Raw genomic sequence first — 27,858 nt, 5'->3', positions numbered from 1 at the left:
TACATTACCTTTTTGAATTATTTCGATAAACTTATTTAGACTTGTTAATCTAAATCTACTACTTGTCTCTTTGTTTTGATTAAAAATATCAGCTTTAAAGCCAACAATCTTTAAATAATATTTATATCTTTTATGTTACAGTCATTTCGATCGAGAGAAAACGAACATTTATCATTTCGAAGCAGTTGCTACGGACGAAGGTCGATACATCGCACGTTCCCAAAGGGTCTCAGTCGAAGTCACGATAAGCGATGTCAATGACAACAAGCCTATATTCACCAAATACCCTTTCAAAGAACAAATTGCTTCATTAACCCCGCCTGGACAGAGTCTTCTTCGTGTGTCAGCCACGGATAACGACATTGGAACTAATGCTGAAATACTATACGAACTTTTAGATACGTCTAATCATAAATTTAGAATAAGCCCAACAACAGGCGTTCTAACTGCAAGTCAGAGCTTAGCTAGCGAAAACGGCAAATTAATACATTTAAAAGTAATGGCTAAAGATAAAGGGAACCCGCCACAGAGCTCAATAGGACTCATCGAGATACGAGTTGGTGATTATTCCGACCAAACCACATTAAATTTCCAAAATGCAACATACAACGTTACGATTGAAGAAAATATGCCTTACGGAAAACATGTGTTACACGTCACCGCGGTACGGAGCGACGGTCGTCGACAGAGAATCATTTATGAAATCGGCAACGGAAATGATCAGTATGCTTTCGAAATCGACTCTAATACAGGAGTAATAAGAGTCAACAACTCGGCAAACTTGGATTATGAATCTTATCCAGGCCCTACGCGGCGTCTGGTCGTAGTTGCACGAACAGAGGGCTCGCCAGTTTTATACGGTTATTGTGATGTAACAATAAATCTACTGGACCAAAACGACCACGCTCCCAGATTTACGCAGCAACAATATATTGCGAACGTTTTAGAAGGGAACGCTAAAGGCGAATTTGTCGTTCAACTGGCGGCAACAGACGGCGACCGCGGCGTGAACGCGAGAATTCTATACCATATAGTCGACGGGAACCATGACAACGCATTCATTATCGAACCAGCTTTCTCGGGCTCAGTGAAAACGAACATAGTGTTGGATCGCGAAATAAGAGAGACGTATAAATTGACTGTGATCGCAACCGACGAGGGAGACCCTCAGATGACGGGCACCGCCACTCTCCGGATCAATGTCGTCGACGTGAACGACAACCAGCCGACATTCCCACCACCGAACCTCATCACTGTTTCGGAAGGTGAGTATTCAAGTTTTTGCACCCGTTTACGTATTCGGTTTTAAATTGCTGTAGCGCGGCCTATAGACTTTTCAAAATAAATTGGTATAACAAAAAGCGATTCACAAAGAGGGACGCATTTTACATAATTTGTATTCCCGACTCCGGGGCTGGCTTACATTGTGACTTTTCGATTCCTGCACAGAGATTAAATAAACGGAGTCCTTTAGGATCAATATTTATTGGGCCGTATTAAATTTTTTCGAGTGCATGTTCTACTGGTGCCTCCCCAACGGTTTGCATTTTGTTTATTTCTTTTTATCACGGTACAACGGCAGCAGTTTTGTTTTAGATTATTTTTCGAGACTGCAGTCAAACGGAGTGCCGTCATTGGTAATATTTTATTTTGTTTTTGCAGGAACGGAAGTGGGGACTGTTCTGACATCTGTTACGGCGAACGACGTTGACACATATCCAGCCCTAAAATACTCGATATCACCAGCTGAAAATAGATTTTCCATTGATAGGTATAGCGGGAAGATAGTATTGAATAAGCCTCTGGATTATGAGACACGGAAACTGTATGAAGTTAACGTCACTGTTTCGGATAGTGAACATGTAGCCAACACTACGCTTACCATAAAAGTGACAGATATAAATGACAATAGCCCAGTATTTGAAGACGTTTCTTACAACAGGATATTACCCGGTAAGTAAATTAATTATATCCAACTAACACTTCACGTCAGTATATGCGCAGTTTTGAAAAATAATTAAAAAATAATATATTCACCGATACAAACAAAACTAAAATTGTTGACAATAAATAAGGGACACAAAACAAGATTTATTTCAGTTCAGAAACAGACTCGTCCAGGATTATCGTCAAATAAGTGGTTATCTTAAAAAAAATGTTTGTACAACCACAGCCGAATCTTCAATATTTTAAGGTATATTTTTGATAGAATCCAATGGATTCAGATAATGGATGAAAATGCAATCGAGAACACAAAAGCGAAAGAGAGATTTTGAGGAAATTGTCATAACTTAAATTTTGTTATCATTGTGGTCGACCAGAGCAATAACAGTCACATGACTAAAATAGCACAATGTATAAAAATCAAGGAATTTAAATTGTTCTTATTCTTATGTAATGTTTACGTATATAAAGTATTTGATTAAGAACCTGCATATAATTCCTATTCCACATTATTAGTAGTAAAAGGAAAATGGTAAAAAGATCTCACCATGGGAACAATATAATAACTTATAAAAATAAACTAATAAATTACTCTTAAACTAAAACCTCCAATTGCGATTATATTCACAAATATAGAAAGAATTAAACTAAAGGCCTGTTTCAATTTACATTTCAGAAGGCACTGGTATCCTTGAAATTGGATCCGTTCACGCTGATGACCTCGACAGCGGTGACAATGGAAAAATCTCCTATTCGTTCCTCCATTCCACCAAGAGTTACTCCATCGATGCAGCCTCTGGAGCCATCTTCGTGAACTATAGCGCTTTACCTGAGAACCAAAGAGATGTTCAATTAGCTATCGTAGCGACCGATCACGGGAAACCCAACAGAAGTACCGTCACATCTGTAAGGATCAGCGCTGGAGCCACTTCAGAAATCAAACCCTTCATCGGTCAGGATACATACAGGTTAGTTTTCTTAATCTGCTATCAGATTTTTTAATAATACAATTTTTCTATGACATCCAAAAGATCTGCGTTATTCAAAATTCAGTACTAAATAAAATGAATTCATAACATTAATAAAATGAATTAAAATCGCAGATAGATAATTTTTAATTTATTGTTAAATCACAAAACCCAATTAATTGATATTGATTTTAATATTTCAATTTTGTTAATGAGACATGTTAATTTCTATTTCAGGATTACAGTCAATGAAGATACAGAAAAAGGTACATCCCTGCTTCAGATCGGTGGCATCAATGATGTCCTCAAGAAATACAATCTTAACTTCCACATCGTTAGTGGTAACGAAGGCGATAGTTTTGATGTCAACGCCGATGGAGCACTCATCCTAGTGAATAAAATTGACAGAGAAAATCAAGATTCTTACGTACTAGGTTTAGCCGCTATAGAACAGGGAAAAATAATATCGTACAGTCAAAATAAAACTTCAATCACCATATTTGTAACTGTAGCTGATTCTAATGATAATCCTCCTATATTTTCCACAAATGACGTAGAATTGTCTGTTAGTGAAGATGTCAGTATTGGCCATTCTCTCACTCAACTGTCTGCTACAGATGCCGATCTATACGGCACACCCAACTCAGTTATTGTCTATAACATCACTTCTGGAGATGACGAAAGGCTATTTTATATACATCCTACAAGTGGATTATTGTCTGTAAATAAAACTCTTGATTATGATGTTGGTAATACCGTATACAAACTTATAATTTTAGCTTGCGATCAAGGCAACCCATCATTATGTAATAATGCATATGTAAAAGTTGATATAATCGATGAAAATGACAACACGCCGACATTCCCTGTAAACGAATATTTTGAAACTATTGGAGAAAATGAACGAGTTGGTACCTCTGTCTTTATTGCAAGAGCCACTGACTTAGATAAAGGCCGGTATGGAAAATTAAATTATTCAATAGCCCCTTCAAAATATAACCGAAATGATGATTCATGGAAAATGTTTCAAATTGATCCCGTATCTGGACTTGTGAACACCAACGTAGTTTTTGACTACGAACAGAAAAACAAATACGAATTTTCTATTAAAGCTTCCGATATTGGTGGCAGAAGTTCTACTGTAAAAGTAAGAATCGATATAGAAAGCCGGGATGAATTTTATCCTCAATTTACACAAAAAACTTATAATTTTGGAATACCAAAATCAGGTCCTTTACCAACTGGATATATGATTGGACAAACTACAGCCACTGATAGAGACAAAGGCATTGATGGGAGAATCGTATATCAACTGTCAACTTCGCACTCCTACTTCAAAATCAATAGGACCACTGGTGTAATTATTTTGAAAAAGAGAGTGGAATCGGTTTCAAACCTTTTTGGTACAGATAAATCTATAAGTCTTGTCGTAACTGCTAGCTCCGGAAGGCAAGGGTCACTGACTAACAAAACTGCGGTTGAAATTTTACTTGATCCATTGGCAGTCGTATCAGATATAAATCAAATTAACGAAGCTGCTGCTTCAAGTGGAGGTCTTTCAGATTGGGCACTTGGATTGGTGATTGCTTTTATATTCATTATTATAATATTTGCAGCAGCATTCTTGTTCTTGCATATGAAAAACAAAAGACATAAGAAAATTAATAAACCAGGATTGAATTCTGAAGGTGTTGGTGCAACTAACAGTTATGTTGATCCAAGTGCATTTGATACTATTCCAATTAGAAATACAGGACCCGTAAATGCCAATCAGTTTGCTCCTCCTAAATATGATGAGATTCCCCCTTATGGTCCTCATACAGCAAGTTCCAATTCTGGAGCGGCAACTACTTCCGAACTCTCCGGATCTGATCAGTCAGGCTCTAGTGGTCGAGGATCTGCAGAGGATGGAGAAGATGGCGAAGATGAGGAAATAAGAATGATAAATGAAGGACCTCTCAGAGAATCAGGAATGCATAGGCAATCTAATGGCGTAGATGACGATAACCTATCAGACGTGTCCGTCCACAATACTCAAGAATATTTAGCTAGACTTGGAATAGTTGACACAGGAACTGGTGGGGGAGCTTCTACGTCGTCAAGGAGATGTTCAGAAAATATTGGTAACAAAGACACAATGCTCCATCATAGTACTATTGATACTATGCACATGTTTGATGAAGATGCTGGCCACGAGAACGATATCACGAACCTTATATACGCAAAATTGAATGAAGTAACTGGAAGCGAAAGGGCCAGTAGTGCTGACGAGACCAGTGCTGCAGTTGATAGGGCCATGGCCTTGGGAGCATTCCCTAGTGCACCTGGAGACAACACTGCTGTTCCCACAGCAGGGCCATCTATGACGGGAAGTCTTAGTTCGATAGTGCATTCAGAAGAAGAACTGACTGGTAGTTATAATTGGGACTACTTATTAGATTGGGGGCCACAATATCAGCCTTTGGCTCACGTATTTTCTGAAATAGCGCGACTGAAAGACGATGCCGTTTCTTTGCAAAGTGGGAACAGTGGAGCTTCTAGTGCAAAAAGTAAAGGCACGTCGATGTCGGGTGGTAAAAGTGTCCCTCCACCATTACTGACTACAGTTGCCCCTAGAAGTTGTCCAGCTCCTTCGTTGTCTTGTAGACAGCCGCAGCACTTATTGCCTAGGTCACCAATTAGTCATGACGCTCCTGGCGGGTTTTCCGCTGCGGCCGCGATGTCTCCATCGTTTTCCCCGTCCTTGTCCCCGCTGGCGACGCGGTCACCGTCCATGTCCCCGCTCGTGGGGCCCGGCCTGCCGCCCGCGCCCGCTACTCGGAAACCACCACACCCCACCATGAGAATATGAAAATTATTAAACTAGGATATTGTACATATGCGACGACTATTTTGCCCATAAGTATTGGTAGCTATTTATTATCTGTCGATTTGATCGGCATAGTATATCTAATTCTATTTTTCATTTTGTGCATTGAAATACTGAACTGCCTGATCGTGCTCAAAGTGATGTATTAAGCGCTTATTACCGATTTTTACGGTAACTGTAAATAATTATATAGTCTTCATTCGGGTTGTAACTTTAATGTAAATAGATTTAGCAATTATATTTAGTGCCTTGTAAAATATAAAAATGAAGACTGCCATGTTATATTTTTTAGAACAAACGAATCAGCTTTACTCTAAGCTATAAGAATATTTTTAGATATTGCAATTTATTTGTAAGCTTTATTACAAAACGACGTATTTTTATAAAATGCAGTCACAAATTCTGCCTTTCGAATAGTGCCTTTTGTATGATTTGTATAAATCTTTTTTTTATTTATATGATTGTACTGTGATTTTCGTGTAAGTATCGAAAATGTGTAGTTTGTTCGATAGACAAAACTTAAACTGGTACTATAGTAATATCGAACGTTGTAAATATGTCTGTCTATAATTATGTCTAAGTAAAGACTGTCAGGAGGTGTTTATAAAAAATAAACAATTGAAAATTATTATCACTAGTTTTTATTTCATCGCAGTGTCCACATTGTGTGAACGTGAAAATTACAAAGTATCACAGATGTATCTAAATCTACTGATTAAATTCCACGTGATGTGGAAAAAGGACACACTATTCCATCTTATCACATTCCTGAGTCGATCGTTGTTAATATTTTACACAAATCTGGAGTGACACATGTAAAAAATAAAAATCAATATTGATAATGAAACGCTATCAGACAAATATAATTTATAAATTATCTTAATTGTCATTACATCATTGACGTTTTCATTAACAATTTTATAAATTAACAAAAGATGGGATCGGTTCCCTTCAAGCTTCATGTTAAATATCAACAATTGAACAATTCGAACCCATCACAGTAATGTTGTTACTAAATTCTTACACATGATTCCAATATATATGTGGATTGCTTACGTAATACCTATATTATAGGCCATTTTTAACCCCCGACACAAAAAGAGCGGTGTTATAAGTTTAACGTGTCTGTGTATCTGTGGCATCGTAACTCCCAAACGGATGAACCTATTTTCGTTTAGTTTTTTTGTGTCATAAATATTTTTATCCCAAGTGTTCTTAGCCATGTTTCATGAAAATCAGTTCAGCCGTTCTCGGGGTTTTTTTTAATTTGTGTTGTTCTATTGATAAATAAATATATGGATATAATACACTGATTGAATTGTCCTCAAAGAAAATTCGAGACTAGTGTTATTGGATTGCAAGCTGCGTATGCAATCCATAGATACGCCTGGAATCAACATTCATTTTGCTCACTTTACTACTAAATCATTAAAAAACGTACATACATTATTCTTTATACTGATAATAATTGAAGGTAGTCTTTAAAAGAATTTTCCAGAAAATTCTTTTAAAATCCATCGCGCATTTCATATTATTGTGTCGTCCCTATATAGCAACCATTTTTGAATGCTTATATCTAACTATCGTGTAAACAATCACGTATGTATGAAATGTGACGAACACAGTGCGTACATAACTATAGTAACTTTTATTTAACATGGTTATAAAAATGTGGTAAAAGTATTAATTCTAATCTATCTTTCGCCAAATATTTGACTTCACAGATTTATTTTTCATTACACAGCTTAAATTTAGTTTACAGCTGGACTATAAATTTCTTCATTTCTTTCCAAGTGTGTTGTTGCAAAAAGTCGCCTAAAGGCATCTGACATGACTTTTACGACTAAGTAGTCGCATACATACACATTAGTGAACTTGAACTGTCAACCACTTTGCGGATTTCCTCACTATCAACTTTTACAGAATGATTCAATTGGGAACCTGAAATTATTCGCATTGATATTAAAAATTAACTTGATGTTACGAATATACGATGCAGATAACTGGATCGCATTAAGAGATTATAGTAAGTGCCCAGTAATAGCTAAAAAAGTTACAAGTGCATTCATATATTATTACTAGCTGCGCCCTGGGGCTTCGCTCCCGTGGGAAATTCGGGAGAAAAAGTACCATATGTGTTATTTCAGGTTATATTCTATCCGTGTACCGAGTTTCATAACAATCGGTCCAGTAGATTTTGCGTGAAAGAGTAACAAACACACACACATACATCATCACAAATTTTCGCATTTTAATATTAGTAGTATTGAGACACAAGCTAAAGTGATTTGAATGTAACTTGTAATGGTATATTCTGAATGTACATTTTGTGACATAATTTCATTTTAAACCATATAAATATAGTTTTTGTTGGGCCCATTTCACTACTTTCTGATAAAATATTAGTAAACTGACAGATAAACTAACAGCTAGATAAATCTGCCTGGAGTTTTTGCCAGTTAGCCCTATTCAAAACACTTGTGAACTAAGTTTGTGAAAATTTTTTACGCATAGTATTCCATATGTTACTACAGAATTTATGATAATTTTTGTAATCTAACCCCTAGATTCATAAAAAATTGAAAAATCATGTTTTGTCACTCGCACTTTGCCAAATTTGACATTGACAGAGCGAGACAAAACATATTTATAGCCTAATGTATCGGATACTTTATCAGTATGCAGTGAACTTGCCCTTAATTTTATTAATCGCAGACGATTATGTTGATTACGTATGTTATAAGTATGGATTATTATGAGAATTAATGTATTATTTCATTACCTACTTTAATACTACATAAAGCCACTTGTTACTTAAAATAGGAAGTCAATTTATTGACTTGCATACATACTAATTAATACTCGTTTCAGTCACTTTTAGTGGACATCCATTAAAAAAAAAGCATGGCTATATAGATATTATATCCAATAAACATCAAAGGAAAACATCGCGAACCTGCACACTGGTGGACAGTTTAGTTCACTAGTCTGTATGCGATTACCTGCCACTAGATGGCGGTAAGTAGTCGTAAAAGTCATGTTAGATGTCTTTAGGCGACTTGAATAAAATCTGACACCAGTGTTAGGAATAACACACTCGATATGATGATGATTATATCCAATTGGCTTTTCAAGTGTGTTTTTGTCAGTTTTAGTGTCAGATTTTATTCACGCCTAAAGGCATCTGATAAGACTTTACGACTACCTACCGACATCTAGTGACAAGTAGTGGCATACACAACAGTGAACTGAAACTGTCAGTGCCAACTTCATAAATACTCATTAGGTAATCACCGGCAATATATCGGGATTTGATTATTAGGTACTAAATCCATGGAAAGCCATGGATTTAGTAAGTACTTCGTAGAACAGTACCTACTAATTCCATGGTCTTATCTATTATGGCTCTTTAACTTATGTTAACAACCCATATTGTTGGAAGTTTTATCAAAATCGGCCCAGCGTTTAGCCGTGAAAGCGTGACAGACTTTTGTTTCTATTAGTATCTACGGATTAATAAAAAGATACTCTTGGTAATGTTTAATAACCCTTTCATAGTATAATTTAAATTTTAAAAAATCTGATAATTGAAGTTGCACAGTCAACATTGCACACAAGCGTTCTACATTTTATTAATTTATTTTAAATAAAAAAAAATGATCTTTACAAAATGATGTAACACTATTTGTATGTATATAAAAAATATTACAAAGCATAGTTTATGTAGTCACAGTTGACTAAATTAAAAACGGTGGCCACTTATTTTTCATTCGCTAAGAATTATAAGAATTTAATAAAAATGTGGCGTTTGGTGGACTAAGCGCTTTAATATAATGGGTTCAATGAGAGGATATTTAAATATTTATAAGACATTTTGTCCATACACGTACACGTACACATTATTGTAGGTAATATTGCATATATCAAGTGTAAACCTATGCACTAATAGTGTGATTTAAACTTAAAACGACTTATTTTCTACTTTCTCTGTTATTCATATAAAAATATTAAATTAAATTTTATTTCTTTTAATTTAATATTGTTATATGTATATAGATTTAACTATATGTTGGCTATAGTTTTTTTTAAACGTAGAATAACCAATGCACATCGTAGTAATGCGATTTAACTCAAACCGATTCCTTTTTTATCTACCCGCTTTATTTAGTACAATTCTCGTATTTATCTGTTTCATTCGGTAGTGTGTCGAGATGCGAGCTGGCAGCACGTGTGTTTTGCAACCTCCTTAAAAAATGTTTTAAAGTGAAAACTGCTGTATTTTTGTGAGTATTCGTGTAGTTTGTTATTTTTAATGAATAAAACTAATTAATGGACATACTTACGAAGTGTCAAGGATGACTATAGACGTGCCTCACATATATTGTGATATATCAAAATAAAAAAATACTATTATTATAAAAGTATACAGGATTAATTTGTAATACCAACAATCTTGTAGGTATATCTTCTAAATTGATGTATAAAATAAATGTAACGAATTATCAAAACCCTTAAGAACATTGATGTTTAATCCCGCTAGGGTTAATGGTGCAAGTACATAAACCTGTATACTTATTACCTACGTAACAACTTACCAGATTAACATATGATTGTAGTTACATTTATTCAAAAGAAAGAAGGATATAGTACCTATCTAATATTACATAATGGACGTGACGCTTCTTTCCTCATCGTGATTTTATTTTTAAAATATTTTTATTAGTCTTCTAGCTTTTGCCCGCGGCTTCGCCCGCGTGAATTTCATAGCATAATCTTAGTAAATTATTTATCGCGTACTCTGTAAGACTGGTAAACATATATGATTCAAATTTGGACTTTTTCTCATCTTTAGTTCTGTGGCGACATCTACCACGCCACATGCACAACGGCGTAGATGTAAAAAGCCGACGAAACGCAACAAATAATAAGCCACACAAGTGATCCTCGACTCTACGGACAGATGGCACTACGGTCGATTCGCTACTAGAAGCTAACAAGCCTAGACCGCGCAGACAGTGCGTTTTCGATTGAAAGCATAAATACAACCTCCGACATGACACCGTCGGAGCCGTGTGGTTCCCCAGGCGCAACACCTAGCCTGGCGGGAAGATCTTCCCTGCGCTGGCGGTCGAGCATAATCACCTAGCTCCCGCTACAGTTCAATTTCCTGTTTCCCGCTGCGTGTCGCGACTCAGTAGAAGTAAATTACAACGAAAAAAATCTTGATAATTTTCGACACAAATTTTTTACGAATTATAAATTACTAGTTGTTCCCATTTTTTTCAGCTTCAGCATTTTTTAAGGATACATAATAATATCCTTCTCAGTACGAGTAACTAGACCAGACGTCTTGTTAAGTTATAAATTGATTAAATATTTGCATTGTGTCCACATAGTTCATCATACGTCACTAATAGTGATTAAACTAATACATTGTACGCGGAATTGCCAATTGCCGCCACGTTCTGTTCGCTTCCAACCGCCATCCCGTAAATAGGTATACTCTAGTTACAAGCGATTCCCCTCTCTTATTTTGAGCGCCTATTTTACAACATGTATTACAAATTTCAAGAACATGATAAAATATAACTAATATTGGTGAGTAGATAAAGCGTGAAGATATAACAAACAAACTTACTTTCGCGTTACAAATTAGTTATAATTAGTATAGTTTTGATGTTTTGTAATCGGTGCTCTGACAGGAATATTTAGATTTTGCGTAAAAGTCAAATTCCCTTACAACATATCCATACATACTCATATCTATGGCTGACCGATGGACGCTTAAAGAAAAGCAGTTAGAGCTAAATTCGCTTAACGTTGTTGCAGTGATTGTCGTTATTGTGTAAATGCATGTCGATGATAACTTCATCGCAAATTGACCTCTTTGGGGTCACAATGCCGATATCCACTTCAGTGTTAGGGGTCGGCGCAAGGCAAGCTTGAATCGGATCCTGGAACGAAATATTGAGAATTTATCTGTCTATCATCTCTCTAATCCCGCTTGTTTTCTACAACAAATTAAAGCGAGCTTTTATATAAAAAATCATTGATTAATCACTTTTTTTATAGCCTGTATTTAGTGTCCCACTGGTGGGCAAAGGCCTCCTATTTTTTATATTAAACAACAGGTATTAAACGCGCACATACCTTTTTTATTTGGGACCACGGACCTTTGTAACAAGGTCCGAAACTCATTAACCATTTTGGATCTGATAAACTGTAATGTTTACTATAACGCTTATATTGTAAAATACCTACGAAGTGGCTTTTCATTCTTGTAAAATCAACCATTTGTAATGCCTCATTTAAATGGCTCTCAAAATCATGTCAATGTTACTGCTAAAATTTATATTTTATGATTTAAGATTTTGAGAAATTTATATTTTAGCAGTAATTGTGTTTACAATAATTGGGTTTACAAAAGGCAATGGGTTTCTGTTACACATGTAACAAATGATTAATTAATTTTAAAAAATTAATAACAAGATGAATAAAATTCTGGAATCGTGCGCGGAAAAAATTGATACAGAAAACATTTCTTGAATGGAGATGAATGAATAATGTGTTGAGCAAGCAAAAAACTCACGGAGACGGCGTCGCAGGCCATAAGCTCATTCTTGGAGAGGAACTCGACGACGGCCGCCGCGTAACAATCGCCCAGCATGTTGTTCGTGGTACGTATCCGGTCGCTGCACACACAAGCCTCTACAGGGTTACTGGTATCAAACGCAAAACCTCCTAAAGACTACTTCATCATCATGGGGTGCCATCTTCGAATTGAAGTTTGGAGCTCAGCATACGGAAACCCTCGCGGCTACTTGGGTACATCAAAACAAGCAAACTTTTATTCTAAAACTTTTCGTGATTTTTCATATAAAAAATAATTCAATCTAATTTGCAATTCTACACGTCTTAACTCTATGTAATAGCCGAGCGACACGAGACAGTACAGTGGCGTTATGTAGCGGAATCGAACATAGAGTTGATGTTTTATAGAAACGACATTAAAATTTTAAAAAAAGGAAAATGTTTGTATTCATCACGATTAGACAAAAGTCGCAGAACAAAATATGTCAAAATAATATAGATACCAGTAACCCTGTATACACAACAAAGAAAATTTACTTAATCAAAAAAATGTATTTTTACCCCAAGTTGATTTTTTTTTTTTATTTATATCAATAAATAAGTAACAATACTACATATTACATGAGTCAGATTGGTGTACAAACTTACACAAGCCAATCAACGGTGAAGAGTAGCGACACATCGTGTGTGGGAGCGTCGACGGCCGCCAGCACGACCAGCAGCAGCACCATCGCGGCGGACGGCACTGACGCCGACGACACTGACGCTGCGGTTGACGTCAGGCTGGAAGACACACCAAAATATGTCCCAGGCCTCTAACAAGGTACTTTAAATGTTATGCTTGAAATAAACTTTCAAAGTTATAATATGACTGTAAAGTGTTATTATTAACTAGCTGCGCCCGGGGCGCTTAGTTCCTGTGGGAATTTCGGGATAAAAAGTACCCGATGTGATCCAAGTTTATATTCTACTTGTGTACTAAAATTCATAATACTAGGTCCAGTAGAATTTGCGTGAAAGAATAAATTATAATTGAGAATAATAATATAATTTATATAATTGAGAATAATTAATATAATTGAGAAGAATTATAATTGTAGTAGGATAGTTATGACATGTAACATTGTTGCACGCTTTTGAAGTAAAATTTCGATAATAGATAGATAAGTGGGTAAATAATAATGAGATTTTATTATTAAGTACATTATTATATTCAAAAATAAGTTAAAAAACATGTGTGACATGTATAACAAATCGATTTAAATAGATAAATAAATAATAAATATATTAGGATAAATCACACAGATTGAGCTAGCCCTAAAGTAAGTTCGAGACTTGTGTTATGGGATACTAACTCAACGATACCATATTTTATAACAAATACATATATAGATAAACATCCAAGACCAGAAAAGATCATTTTCCATCATGACCCGACCGGGGATCGAACCGGGGACCTCTCGGTTCGAACGGCAAGAACTTTGCCACTGCGCCACCGAGGTTGTCAAGATATTTGAGTGTTTTCAAAAAACAAGATTTCTTTCTTGTAACAGTGTATGTTGATTAAATACTGTATGTCGGCGTAAGACGTAAAGAGGTGAATTAATTCAGCCGAACTGGTATGTTCTCGATAACTCTGTGGTCAAGAGCACTGTCCCGGATAGACAGGGGCGCGGATTAATTTCCCGTGTGCATAGGTTCCTAGGACAGTGTAGGGGAGCACTAAGAAGGGATTTCCCGATATTCCCACGGGAAACGCATTTTTAGTTGTGGGCAAAAGGTAGTATAATATATAACAATAAAAATTACTTACAAAATCGTAGCAAGTTGAGCGAAACCTAAATGGATGTTGTTCATCTGGCAGATGAAGACACTGGCGACAGCGAGGAAGAGGGCGGTGCCGTCCATGTTGATGTTGCAGCCGATGGGCAGCACGAAGCGCGTGATGCGCGGGTCCGTGCGCAGCGCGCCCTCCAGGCGGCGGAACGTGACGGGCAGCGCCGCGGCGCTGGAGGAGGGTGGACTTTATGTTCGCCGCGAACTTACAGCTCGCGAACACAACTCATTTTTGATGAGTTTTTACAAAATTGTGAATATTTAAAAAACCGTTTTTAACCGATTTTGTTGCGCCACGAACTTAAAAATTCTATCAGATTCGATCCTAAATACCTTTTAAATTTTATAAAAAAACAGACCAAGAAGGGTTCGAAAGTTATCGAAACACATACAAAAATGTATTTTTGCCTATATAAGTTGTTTTGTAGTACCGTGAAAGTACCGTGCTCTCTTTGAGTGACGATTAATTGAGTAAAAACCAAGAACATCTACCGCTGTAAACCAGTCGGTGTGTTAGTATAAAGCAAAGGAGGTCTAGTGGTTAAGACGCCAGGTTCTGATCGAAATGTCCTATCCCAAGTACGAATCCTACTTGAGCCGCAAGAGTTGCTAATTTAACTCATGTTAGTAGTTTTCATAAACCATCACTAAATTCCTATGAAGAAAACATCATGTGAGATGACCTTTTATAGAATACTAGCTTTTGCTCGCGGCTTTGCCTGCGTGAATTTCTGAGCGAAAGCGGAACACACATGATATTCACAGTGTTAACAATAGCACACTATATAATAATGATTATTCAATGTACTTACGTAGAAGCAGTGGCCGCGGCAGTCAACATAGGCTGCGAGAGCCCCCAGTAGAATTTGTAAGGGTTCTTCTTCAAGAACGCGAAGTAGATCAGTTGCATGACCACCAGCTGGTAGAAGAATACGCCGACGGCTACTGTGGCGATGAACCACGCCAGTTGTGACATCACCTGCGCTGCAATCATTATGAGACGTTGCCTTGGATTCAATCCTTACTGATATTATAAATGAGAAAGTAAGTTTATTTGTTGCCTCTTCATGCTCTATCTACTCAACCAATCTTCCTAAAATTTTGCATACATGTAGTACGGAGTACGGACAAGGACATACAAGAGTATCCGTAGAAATCCACGCGGGCAAACCCGCGAGTAACAGCTCGTTATAAATAATAAGGAAAAAATATTATTTACAAGTTTTATAGAGCATTGAACTGCAGCAATATTCCCTAAAGGCCAGAATTGCCTACTTGAAAAATAAAGCTAATCTAATATCTAAAGAACTTTTGCAGCACTTAGGTTATGGTATAGCTAGACCAGTCATTAAACCTACTTATTTGTCTACACAAATTCAATATTGTATCTGTCATATTTCTTCTTGTAAACGTCTGTTTACAAAAAGTCAAGATGATTTTAGTGATTACATTATGAAATGTAATTCCACAAATCATCACCAACATCAAAATGTTCCATCATCAATCAAATTGGGTGGGTGTCAATCAACTTTTAATATTATGATCTAAATTCTTAGATCAACGACAAAGTTCCATTAAAGATTCCAATTAATTACAACCATATTGAAGCTAAAATTCTCACCGACATTACTAACGCCCAAGATCTTCCCGGCAATAACGCTGCTGACTCCCACAGGAGTGAACCACATGACTCCTGTCACCATCTTCATGATTACCTCGAATATGGCTTGGAAGAAGTCTATAACCACCTGGCCTTTGGCGCCGAGGGTTCCTAACAGACTTCCAAATACTAAACAGAAGAATACCAGGCCAAGAGTGTTCGTGCCGGATCTGAAAATTGAAACGAAAATATCTAATAAAATAGTATAGTAAGTATTTTTTAGGTACTTACCTTCTTGTTATTGAGTAAGCCCCAAAGTTAAGTTCGAGCCTTGTCTTATGGGATTCTTATTCAACGATACTATATTCTATATCATGTACATTATATAGATAAACATCCAAGATCCAGGTTAATTTGAAAAATATCAGTTTTCTATCTACCTGACCAGGGTTCGAACCCGAGATCTCGATCCCGAGATATTGAACCATTAGGCCACGGAGGTCGTCAAACTTCTTCTTGTTGTGTTCTTTGTAAAAATGTGTAGAGATCTGGAGCAGACAATGCCGTCTTGCCCAGACTCGTGCACGCTAAGAGACCTGATGCAGTGACACGAAGAAGAAGAAGAAAAACAAAATGTAACCAACCTGTAGGACACAACACGCACCAAGCCAGGTAGTGTGTCGTTATCTGTGTAGTTTCTCGTGAACAAGCTGGGTGGCTCCGTGTACACTGTGTGTGCCTGCTGAAACGCAGCCTGGACTATGTTGTCAGGGAATATGTTCCTGAAACAAGTGTGTTTATAAAATGACTGTTGTATAATTGGTCAATGTCTAATGATTGACTGGTAGAGAATGTCGTCTGGCGTTATGCCAACTATTTGTACACATTTTTCGTAATTATATATTTTTCTATTTCATTTTAAGGGGGATCGCTCGCAATTTCCATGTTAATTTTTTTCAGCGCAATTTAGCAATCAAGAGCTGTAATTTTTAGGAAATAAGTTGTGATAACTTTATGTTTTTAATGTTAATAGGATTCATAAATTCAACTTCAGACTTGGTAAGTAAAAGAAAGAAAAATATCATTAAAAAAAAGTTTATACAATACCTTTGAGGTCCAGTCTTAAACTAGGTACAATAAACGGCACATTAAAATATCTTTCAATCTCTTTACAAGAACAAGAATAATCTGCAATGATTTGAGGAACTGTATGCCATACATCCAGTAATATTAAAAAGCTAGAAAGAAATGTGGTCTAGTTTCGACTGGAAAATAATACAAAAGTGGGGTTACGGGGTCACGACCCGGCCATTCTGAGGTGAAGATTTCACTAAAGAGAGTAAACTCCCATGCTTCCTAGCAGATCTTTTAAATATTTTTCGATGTGTAACATAAATATTATAACAGTTGAGCTTATTTTAAATTAAACTGGTTTGTAAACCAGTAAATATGAAATAGTGTAACCGATTTGTCTATTGAATACATAACTGCATCCACATATTTGTTGAAATTGTATAGCCATTCCGACTCGACAAGAAGTCTACGCAGTTTATGCGTCTATATGAGGCAACGTTTCGGCAAGTTCTTTAGTTAATTCACTGAAATGAATTCATTTCACTGATATTAATTGATATAAATTCATTGCACTATTTAAAAAATTGGTTGGCTGCGTCTCTAATAGATTCGATAGCGAAATACTTATGAAAAAATTGCACAAACGCATTAATAGTTTGAGGTCTTGTTAAAGTCGAATACAGGGGTTTTCTATGTCGGTTCTAAAGTAAGGAAATCTATTTTCATTTCTCTGCAGACGATTCGCATATATTGCTAGGTACATTGCTACCCCTAATTATAACTAACATCCAACCATTGCATATAATGGTACTGCAATACTTGAGGCAGAGAGGTCTTATAATGAGATGAATGATGATGAATATATAGTGGCACTTACCTCCCAATATCTAAAAGACTGTCCAAAATGCTATGATCCCTTTTAGTTTCAACGACCGCTCTGACGTCATCCCTCAACTCCGGCTGACCCGGGTGAATAACTGTCGCTAGCAGAAGGCCAAGGAAAGCGTTGAACATCGACGTTAAAATGAAGTACAACAGAGTTCTGATGGCAATTTTCCCGCTCATTTTGGCATTAAGACTCGCAGAGCCTGCTATAAGACTGGCTATGATTAGCGGAAGTATCATCAGCTTAAGAAGCCTCATGAAGAGCTCGCCAGGATATGATATGACCATCAGAGCGTCAGGGCCGAGATTGTAGGGGCGTAGACCGAAGCCTGAAATTTAAAAACAATTGTAATTATTATTGTTATCTAGTTTTTGCCCGCGTTTTTGTCTGAGTTAGTTTTTAACGGGAACAGAAACTTTTTCCTGGAAGAAATCATAGTAGGTACTACGAAGTCCTAATTAGAATTTCAAGAAAATTGGTCAAGTAAATATATATAATGCGAGAAAAGGGAACAAGATCTATATGTACAATCAAATAGCTAGTGTTATTGTGAAGAAAAAAATCTTCTGCTCAGCCTTGTACTATTATGTATTATGTGGTTCAGCTGACAAGAGAATGAGATACGAAATAAAAATTAGCTATCACATTATTAGTTGTTATTTGATAATAAAGAAAAAGTTTGTCCATCCTTCACATAGATAAAAGAAAATTATATAATTCACTATCTTTTGTATGTAGGTAGATATATAATATGCCACGTGTAAATATCCAATTACTACCAGCAATTTTCTTTACATCGTCGATCATTTCTTTACATAGCTACATTTAATTATCTTCAGCTCATTTGCTAACTTGGTCTTCAGAAATGTCATCGTTTCGTGCTGAACCTCTATCCATTACCGCAATAACCTTGAACCTTACGATACCTACATCAGACCTAGCTAAAAATAGTCGTAACACCGTGCCAGGTACTGCTTTCCATTCAGAATATTGAATTGCCAATGCGGTACGTTGAGATTTTTACGATTTGGCATAATGGCGGGTTTTTCTTCTTCCTCTTTAGCTTCATGATCCGACTGTAGCAGTGGACTGGCTTCTCCGTTTTAACTCATTTACACAATTTCTTTCTTCATGCCGTAAATAATGTGGAATCAATTAAGTATAGCGATAATATCCGGCATCTGTCAGGTGCAACTATCATTGATTTGATTTTTAAGTTATGTACCTATAAAATATTTGTATAATTTATATTTTAGCAAATTATTTTCCTATCGAAGTAGATTTTTGTTTAGTTTTTATAGTAAAGTAAAAGTTATACAACAAAATCAGTACAGTAGTTATTGAGTAAAACAATAATAAATATACATCCAGCGACTCTCACCGAGTTTCATATTCATAAAATTACAATTTTATACAACAAAGAACACGAAAATACGTATAAACGGACACAATCAATACCTAAAACCAGAAAAGTTTTCAACATTGCGTGAACGTTGGGGCGGGTGGTAAGTCAAATATTATTGATGATTCAACCGATTCAACTACATATTTAATGAACTCCGAAAGTAGCAATCAGAACCTAGCGTCAAGTTTTATGTTCTGGCAACAGAGGCTCTTCGTTTGAAATAAATTATTTAACGGAAAATATTTAGACAAAACTCAATTTGGCATAATAATTTCTAAAATAGACCATAATTTTAAGGATAAGACAATAATTATAAGAATTATTAACAAACATGTATTCGAAAACGAATTATGGTAGTGTTTTACATTGCATGAGTATCTTGCAATGTTCTCCCTATTATATTATATATTCGACTATGGCCTGCCGAGTCAATACGCTAAGACATCTTAGCGTGTTGACTCGGCTAAATTTGTGTGGACCAATACGGTGCTTCTGATACGGCATTATCTGTGACGTCATAATAATTCTTCAGTGCGCAGGTAGGGCACGCAGGGCATGACAGTAAGTAAACCATAGTTTAGGATGCACTTCGTAAAAATGGATATACATTTTTTATATATATCATATTTTAGATTATTTTATATTTTTGTTTAGTGCCCTCAACCTAAAGATCTGTCTTTCTGTATGCTTCATCAGCTCTAATGATTGAACCTCTCAAAGTTAATTGTCGTATACGTCTTCAATTGCTCAATGTACGCGCCTCTCATTGAAGTTGTCACACAACGTTTAACCCTTGACTGCAATAATTTGAACTAAGAAACCGCGTTGTTGTTCTAGTTATGATTCGTTACGGAACTGTAATATAATAAAGCAACCATTAAAAACATTTTATATTTAAAATTTCCATGATATTATTAACCTTTCATGGCTAAACAGTTGCAGGTAGTTGATGATCCGAGGTCAAACAGTGGCTACCGCGGGCGGAAGTGCAGGCAACAGTTAGTAATAAATAAAGAGTACCATAGTACCTAGATAAACTTCAGGAGAGCAGCCTGTGCTGGTACAGTTTCCTCTCGCGAAAACCGACAGATTATAGGGAGCAAATGTCTGGCTATGACTTTTTGCCTAGCCCTGGCAGGAGGCGCCATATCCAAGACGTGCTGGCTTGATGACGTCAATGATGACATGCGTAACAATGCGCTGACAACTAGGCATGTCGAATACCGTGCTAAGGAGGGAAGAAAAAGAAGAAACGCGAATCCTGAATTCTCACTTAAGGACTGAGAAAATACATAGGTAAACACAAGATGATAGAGTGAGTATCCAGAGCACAGTAATTGGTATGTTGTGTTTGCTTATAAATAAATCAATAACGATTAAGTATTCTTTTCATTATCTATACTATTATTATAAAGTGGTAAGCGTTTGTGAGTTTGTGTGATTGAGGCGGGTAATCTGCGAAACTACCGAACCGATTTCAAAAATTCTTTCATCATTAGAAAGGTACATTATCCAAGTTTGCTATAGGCTATATTTTATCTCAAAATTCATACAGGAGCGAAGCCCCGGACAACATCTAGTTTGTATTGTTAAATAAGTAAATAATTTAAAAAATCTATACCTAGAATAAAATGTCAAGCAGAACTGAATTTACCGATTATTTTATCTCAAACATATCCAGAGTAGAGGCTAGAGAAACGAACAACAATTTTTCGGTGAAACGTGCTTTCGGTGAATAGTGTTTTTGTGAACTATGACACTGAAATAGTTAAATAATATATTTAAAAAATCGGTTTATCTCACAGATATAACTTCTTATATCTGTGGTTTGTCTATATAATCGTACACGCTAGGTAGTCTCTAAAACTATTGAACGGATCTAAATGATCTTTCTATGTTTTTTTTTTAAACAACTAATGTGGAGACCAGCCACAACAAAGCATTAATAGAAATAGCGCCTGATCAAAACTCATTTTGGAAAATTTTGGTCCATCGAAATTATCGGATTTGTTACACTTTCAATTATAGACAAACATCGCGAATACCAGAATTGGTATGATTCAATATCCATACAAATTCATAGTAAATGAGTCACGCATTAATTTCTAAACCGCTGGTTCGATTTTGATAAAATTTGGAATAGATTTAGGTCCTGATCCGAGGTGATGGTCGACATGGGCAAAAATGGGGAACAGAATATAGATAATAAATAATTTAATGACTTACCGATGCCAACTCCAGTAATTACACCAGCTAAAGTGATGACCAGCATCGTGTTTTCCGCCAGCCATTTCTTGAGACCAGTCGGCTCTTTGAGAGCGGACCGGTCTTCGGTGGTCTTCGGCCCTCCGTCGCCTGGGCCCATCTTTGCAAATAGGTACTCTGAAAAACGGTCACTTTTCTCCATTACAGGCCTATGTGGACCGCCTAGCCCAGACCTACGCGATCTGGTTCTTTCCGGATTTCTTTTGTCTGATTCTCTTTTCAAATTTCGCAAAAAATATTCAATTGTTTTTTTAGCGACGTTATTTCGTTTGTTTTTCTAATTTGTCATGTTTTTTGTTTCTTTTTCTAACTTTTAGGTCTTTTTAGGTTTTTCTTATGCCAATACAATATTTTTATCAATGAAGTGTGATATGAAAGCGTTTATGTCATTGTTACTGGGATAACAAATGCACTGATGTGTCTGGCGCAGTGTTCCGCAGGAAACTAACCTACTACCGAAAGTGTTACTGGCATGCCATACTACTACAGTATCTCAAAGACTGACAACATTGTCTTTTCCGACATTTTCTTTATACATTGCTTCTTTTAGAAGGATATTCTAACTGTCTACTATGAAAACGCCGCAATGTACACGAAAGTTTGCTGAAATATTTGTCGGAATAAAAGGCAGGGCAAGGAAGCCATTTAAATTGCGCGCGCAGTCATCGATTGCGCCCATTCACTTAGTTTTATTAAATTTTCTATAAATAGTTTATTAAATTGTGGGCATTAGGTGTATATAGTTCAGAATTACAGGTGGCACAACTAGTTAGTTAGTTACAATTGTGAATGATGATTACTTATTATAGAGTTGGTATCTGCCGGCTAACGTGACATGCGCAGTCGATGCTGTGAGGTTTATTTGTAAACTTTTTGGAAGCGCTGGATTGTACAATCACGTGGTGAAAAAAGTTGTTATATTAGTTTAGTTAGTCTTTGCCTAGGGTTTACATTCGTCGACGATTGAAATTTAATTTTTAATTATCTAATATTATATAGTGGTTTAATCTAATGCCTGCCTACCTGTATCTTCGTACAAAAGTTAGTTATAGTAGTTAAATTCAATTCATCGTAAGTTATAGTAGTTAAATTCGAAGAGTAGGGTGAAACTAAATACCTACCTATAGACAGTTGAAACATTAAATACGAATTTAATAAAAACTGTTATCTTTTACCACCATTCACTTAATAAAATATAGGTATTACTGTTTTATTTCATAACTAGCTTTTGCCTACAACTTCGTATGTGAGTAAAAATCCGTTTCCTGTGGGAATTTCAGGAAATGCCTACTCAGTGCCCTACACTGTCCAAGGAACCTATAAACCAAATTTCAGCTTTCTACGCCCAGTACCTACTGAAAACTGGTTTAACTAGCACATAGTAAGGAATACTGAAAAACAAAAGAAAATAAACGAGCTTGATTTAATAAATTGATCAGCATATCATCAAATCCACTAGTACTTCTAATGCATTTAAGAGCCAATTGATGCTAGCTATAGTACAATTCAACATTTTAACATTCTAACCACGTGCTTGCTATAAATAGTGCTAAAGATCTGCGCTTGCGACTATGCATTAATAGATCATTGATCTTTCATAGATATATGTAAGTATTATTTTATGTTAAAACTCAAAGCATGTACTAAGAAGATTAGATAATCACAGGTAATTTCAATGATCTCATTTTCTTCTTCTTCTTGTAGTGCCTCTCCATTACTGGAGGTTGGCCGTCAGTTCCGCAAACTTCTCCCTGTCCATCACCAGGTGAAAAAAACAGGTGTTCCACTCTGGTGATAAAAGTTATTCACCCATTTCACCCCTTCGGGGTAGAATTTCCAAGACTCCTCTCTTAGTGCTCACCTACACATCCCAGAGAACCTACATGCTAAATTTCAGCTCCCTATACCCAGTAGTTTCGGCTGAACGTTGTCTTTCAGTCAGTCACTCGGTAACGGAAGAGTTTTATACATATTGCTTAAATTAAATAACACTATGTACTATTGTAAAAAAACTTTCAACAGACTGACATAATACAAAGAAAAATAACACTTAACTCAAAACAATAAGAACTATTTATGGTTTTAGGTACTCATATCAACGTATGTCCTAGTGTCCGGCAGCAAAATTTAACTTTGTTTGAAGGAAAATAATACTTATTACAAGGCAGCAAGTTTCAATCACGGGTTCCGGTGCAAAAAATATAACTTGATTGATACAAGTACCGATAGCCGGTAAAAATATAGTTGCTGATAGTTGGGTCGCTTGAGGATTTTGGTGTACCAATAAATGTGATACGATAAAATAACTTTTTAATGAGATACATCTAAATTTAGAGCTCATATTGAGAATTCAACATATGGAATATACGAAAACACTTACGTAACTCTTATTGGAACCAGTATGAGAATATCTTCAGTACTGAGAGGTGATCATGAAGTTTAGCAGATGAACATCGAAAAAATGTTAATTTTTCGACGAGCGCACTTTTTACTGTTTATGTTTTGGATGCCATAATACCTTTTAATCAGTGTGTGTTGCTATTAAAATTGATCCAAATATTACCAAGGATATGTTGCCGTATACAAACCTTTATTAATCTATGGAAATGTCGCAAAAATTCTACCAGTAGAATCACGTGAAAATTCCAATGGCCAACAATGCTATGCAGGCGAAGTTTGTATGCTTATATGCCAAAACGTGCAACTAAATATATGAATTGTATCAATTTTATAGACTAGAAGTACCTAGATTTTATATATTAAATACATCAATATAACACTTAATAACTATGAATAAGATCTTCTATCTTATACGTAAGCACTACACTTTTAAAAATCGATAGATATAAAATTAATACAATAATCATTAGCATGTATTGACTTATTAACTATATGGCTACTGTGCAGTTGATTGTATTGTAGGTTAGGCGTTTTTCTTATACATTCTCATTGTATGGCTTCCCATAAAATGAAGGAACAAAATATCAGTCGCATAAGAACCTAATGGATAGGATTGGTGAATACAAATATAGAGATGAAAGAAGTATTAAGTTATAACTACTATAAACACAGACTTATATATATATATATATATATATATATATATATACTAACTAAAGAAACAAACACAATGACGTCACTTCGGCATTTATTGATGGAAAAATTTCATAATAGAGAAGTATGCGTTCTTACTTTTTACATTTTTAAATTTTTGCGACTGTCTCACTTCCTGTACCATGGAGAGCCTCTACGAGACTAACCGTAAACAATACAAGTAACTACATATTGATATTATATAAATGTGGCCATAAGAACTCGAAATGAAAATTGCATTGCAAAAAATGAAACTCGAAATGAAAAATCAATCTAAGACAAACATTCTGACGACACTTACCCTTTAATTGTTTAATTTTGACAGTTTTATTTAACGTTGTATCAAACAACAACACACAATTTTGTTTTTGTTTTTATAAAATTAATATTCACACCGAAGAAAAATTTTCACATAAAGTTATGAAATGGCGCGAAAATTTTAAATTTAGTATGTTTTTTTCGCGGCACATTTATTTTCAGCCAGTTCTTACAGTTCTTAATGAAAAAGAAATGTTTTTTTTTAATCACACGAGTGCAATCGCCGTCGGCTTTGTGTTGGCAACTGCCCATGGTGCATTTGTGCATGTGCATCAAGGTTATTTTAATCATCTATTGCATTAGGCACTTATTGGACTTTTATTATGTGCTAGTTATAAATATATATATATATACGGACATATTAAACATATTGAGTTAGCCTCAAACTATAATTCGGAGGTAATACACAAGTTTATAATTGTATAAGAACTTAACATTTCTACACAACAACTATATCTATCCCTTTCTATAACTGAAATCAGACATATTTTGTATGAAATGGATTATCAGAATGTATTAATATTTGAACATGTCACAGATAATGAACATGTATCTGTGGAACTTTTCGTTCTTGAAGTTGGACCATGATATTTTTATATATGTATGTATATATTAGGGTATATACATAAATAAAAAATATGATAAATTAATAAAAAAATCGAGGTACTTACATTTATATTTAACTGCAAATATTCTCTTAATGAACACACATTATAAAATCACGATCGCTTCACTATTTTTATTAACTGAATCGAAAAAAAAAACGAATTAGGTACACTAATATACATTTAACACAGTTACATAATGTACTTGTTATATTATAAAAGGTTAATCCGTATTCAACCGCTGTCGTATCATCCGATTTCTTTATTAATCCGAAAACGGTATTCTGTACTGAAAACATTATCAAAAAAGCATATATTTTATAATTTTGCCGGTTCACCTATAAATTAGTTGATCACTATCCTCGCTTAACGTAGGTTGAGCAAGGATATGACCAACTAATTTAATATTAAATGAAGTTTTATGGTCGAATGAGCAAATAGCATAAATCAGACGAATAAAGAAATAATATTGAATCGGATGAGACTTCATCGGATGAACGTGGAACGGCCTTACAACCTTTGAATTTTAAAGGCAGGAGATCCAATATTTAGCATAAAAAAACACCCAGGACCTGCTTGTTTTACTATCAAACGCAATCTGAAATCAACCGTATACTTTTATCATATCACTACACATTAGAGCAGGGTTATTCTGTAAAAAAGGATTATTTTTTTATTACGGAATTAATTATTTGGTATTCCGAATTTGTTGTCGACTTTGTGAGAAAGCGACAGACTTTTTTCTTGAAGGCGTCAATATCGAAGTTATTATAATAAATAGTTAAATGTATCAATATTATTTTTTACTAGATTTTGGCCGCGGCTTCGCCCGCATTTTACTGGCGTCCGCCCATAACTTATTATTCTCAATATCTCGGGATCCAAGCCACGTATCGCTATGAAACCTATAACAGGTTTTATTTTAGATCATCTGCTATATAACTGTGAAAACCTCATCAAATTTCTTCCAGTAGTATTTTCTTGATGCGCGAACAAAAATACTTATAGACAGAAAGAAAGGCAGACAGACAGATCAAATTTCTTTTCAATGATTTCAAATACTTACCAAAACAGAATAAAGCATAATGTAATTTGTTTAAGACTTTATGCACCTGCCAATAAACTAATAAAGTGAAATAATTCTCCAGACAGACAAATATTTATATTATATATTATAATACTTATAACTAGACCAGCTTTACTCAGTTTTTCATCATTGTCATTGTTTGAAATCATGTAGGTGTCGATTCTATTAATATTGACTCAAAATTGTAACATTATAGTGTTTCAATTGTAGCCTAATATACAGAGTTCTCTTTATGAGTGTGAAACAACATTGAGACATGACTCAGTCCTCTTCACAAGTGGAAAGCATCAGAATAGACATCTGTCACAGAAGACGACATCTCTGGACAATACAGAAATCAGATTTTTTTTGTTTTTTTGTTACATACATAAGAGGGACATTGTCGCCATTTCAATATACAAAGTTTTCAGATTTCTATTGTTTTAACAATAGATTATTGACTAAACTTGGGGCAAAAATAGTTTTTTTTTGTATGTATGTTTGTAACGTGATAACTTTAGAACCGTCGGTCCGATTTTGATGAAATTTAAAAGGAGTGGACGAACTGTCAATAGAAATTTTCAAGTTCGGGGGACAACAAAAACAGCTAAGTCGTTTTTGATATATTCACAATTTTGTAAAAACTCACCAAAAATTCGACTCACCAATGAGTTGCCGGCGAACAACTAGTTAATATGAGAATGCTTAAGGTTTATATATGTTTCTCGTAATGTACAATCATTTAATTGCCGATATACCTCCTGTGAAGAATACATATGCCTTATCACCGTAAAGCCTACCACGATACATACAAATACGTAGCACGTTATTATAGTCCACATGCTGTCTCTTTCTTCCATATCGTGTACGCATCGTGTATAAAAAAGAAGAGAACCTGTGGACACGTGTTTTATGGTAGTTTTTAATATATCTTGACGACCTCGGTGGCGCAGTGGAAACTGCTTGCCTCTGAACCGATAGGTCCCGGGTTCGATCCCCGGTCGGGTCATGATGGAAAATGATCTTTTTCTGATTGACTCAGGTCTTGGATGTTTATATATATATATATATTTGTTATAAAATATAGTATCGTTGAGTTAGTATCCCATAACACAAGTCTCGAACTTACTTTGGGGCTAGCTCAATCTGTGTGATTTGATATATTTATTTATTATTTATATATGTATAAGACCTACATTTGTTAATAATTGACGTCTTTGGTGAAAAGACTGCGGTGAAATTTGTTGCGCCGGTTCTTCTTCACCTGCGCTTTGGAAGTCGACAGTAGACTTATAGTTTAAGTAATTTTTTGACGTCAATTAATTGATGTACATCATC

General features: G+C 35.4%; 2 protein-coding genes across 6 annotated transcripts in view; one reads left to right on the top strand and one right to left on the bottom strand.

Moving 5' to 3' along the window:
• ds (dachsous) overlaps nt 1-6,409 on the top strand; it is a 301,443-nt gene extending 295,034 nt beyond the window's left edge. For all 3 annotated transcript variants that reach the window (XM_053756979.1, XM_053756980.1, XM_053756981.1), the window contains 4 exons: nt 142-1,265; nt 1,663-1,953; nt 2,621-2,912; nt 3,150-6,409. In XM_053756979.1, the coding sequence (XP_053612954.1) occupies nt 142-1,265; nt 1,663-1,953; nt 2,621-2,912; nt 3,150-5,763 (4,321 nt within the window). In that variant the 3' untranslated portion in view covers nt 5,764-6,409. The remainder of the gene's footprint in view (nt 1-141; nt 1,266-1,662; nt 1,954-2,620; nt 2,913-3,149) is intronic.
• Eaat2 (Excitatory amino acid transporter 2) lies at nt 6,400-26,037 on the bottom strand. Of its 3 annotated transcripts, XM_053756985.2 has the most exons (11): nt 25,972-26,037; nt 25,521-25,595; nt 21,400-21,555; nt 17,760-18,096; nt 16,453-16,590; nt 15,830-16,038; nt 15,021-15,192; nt 14,186-14,380; nt 13,021-13,155; nt 12,371-12,473; nt 6,400-11,735 (listed from the first exon to the last, which is right to left on the bottom strand). In XM_053756985.2, exons 3-11 carry the CDS (start codon nt 21,536-21,538, stop codon nt 11,586-11,588), a joined length of 1,578 nt encoding a protein of 525 aa, XP_053612960.1. In that variant the 5' UTR covers nt 21,539-21,555; nt 25,521-25,595; nt 25,972-26,037; the 3' UTR covers nt 6,400-11,585. The 3 variants fall into 3 exon arrangements, with proteins under 3 accessions (XP_053612960.1, XP_053612959.1, XP_053612958.1); XM_053756984.1 differs by lacking the exons at nt 25,521-25,595; nt 25,972-26,037 and adding an exon at nt 24,833-25,092; XM_053756983.2 differs by lacking the exons at nt 25,521-25,595; nt 25,972-26,037 and having other exon boundaries at nt 21,400-21,888.
• Between the last annotated feature and the right edge of the window lie 1,821 nt (nt 26,038-27,858).

This window comes from Plodia interpunctella, chromosome 16 (genome assembly GCF_027563975.2).
Source record: "Plodia interpunctella isolate USDA-ARS_2022_Savannah chromosome 16, ilPloInte3.2, whole genome shotgun sequence".
NCBI classification, from domain to species: Eukaryota; Metazoa; Arthropoda; class Insecta; order Lepidoptera; family Pyralidae; genus Plodia; species Plodia interpunctella.
The sequence above is the reverse complement of the archived record's forward strand: the minus strand, read 5'-3'. Positions and strand labels throughout refer to the sequence as shown.

Excerpts from the sequence above, each read along its gene's own strand:
- Eaat2 (XM_053756983.2), bottom strand. The coding sequence starts at position 21,580 with ATGGAGAAAAGTGACCGTTTTTCAGAGTACCTATTTGCAAAGATGGGC. Across the intron at positions 13,156-14,185 it reads GCTCAACTTGCTACGATTTT|CCTGACGTCAACCGCAGCGT; the intron begins GTAAGTAATTTT and ends TGTGTCTTCCAG. Across the intron at positions 11,736-12,370 it reads TGGCCTGCGACGCCGTCTCC|GATCCGATTCAAGCTTGCCT; the intron begins GTGAGTTTTTTG and ends ATTTCGTTCCAG.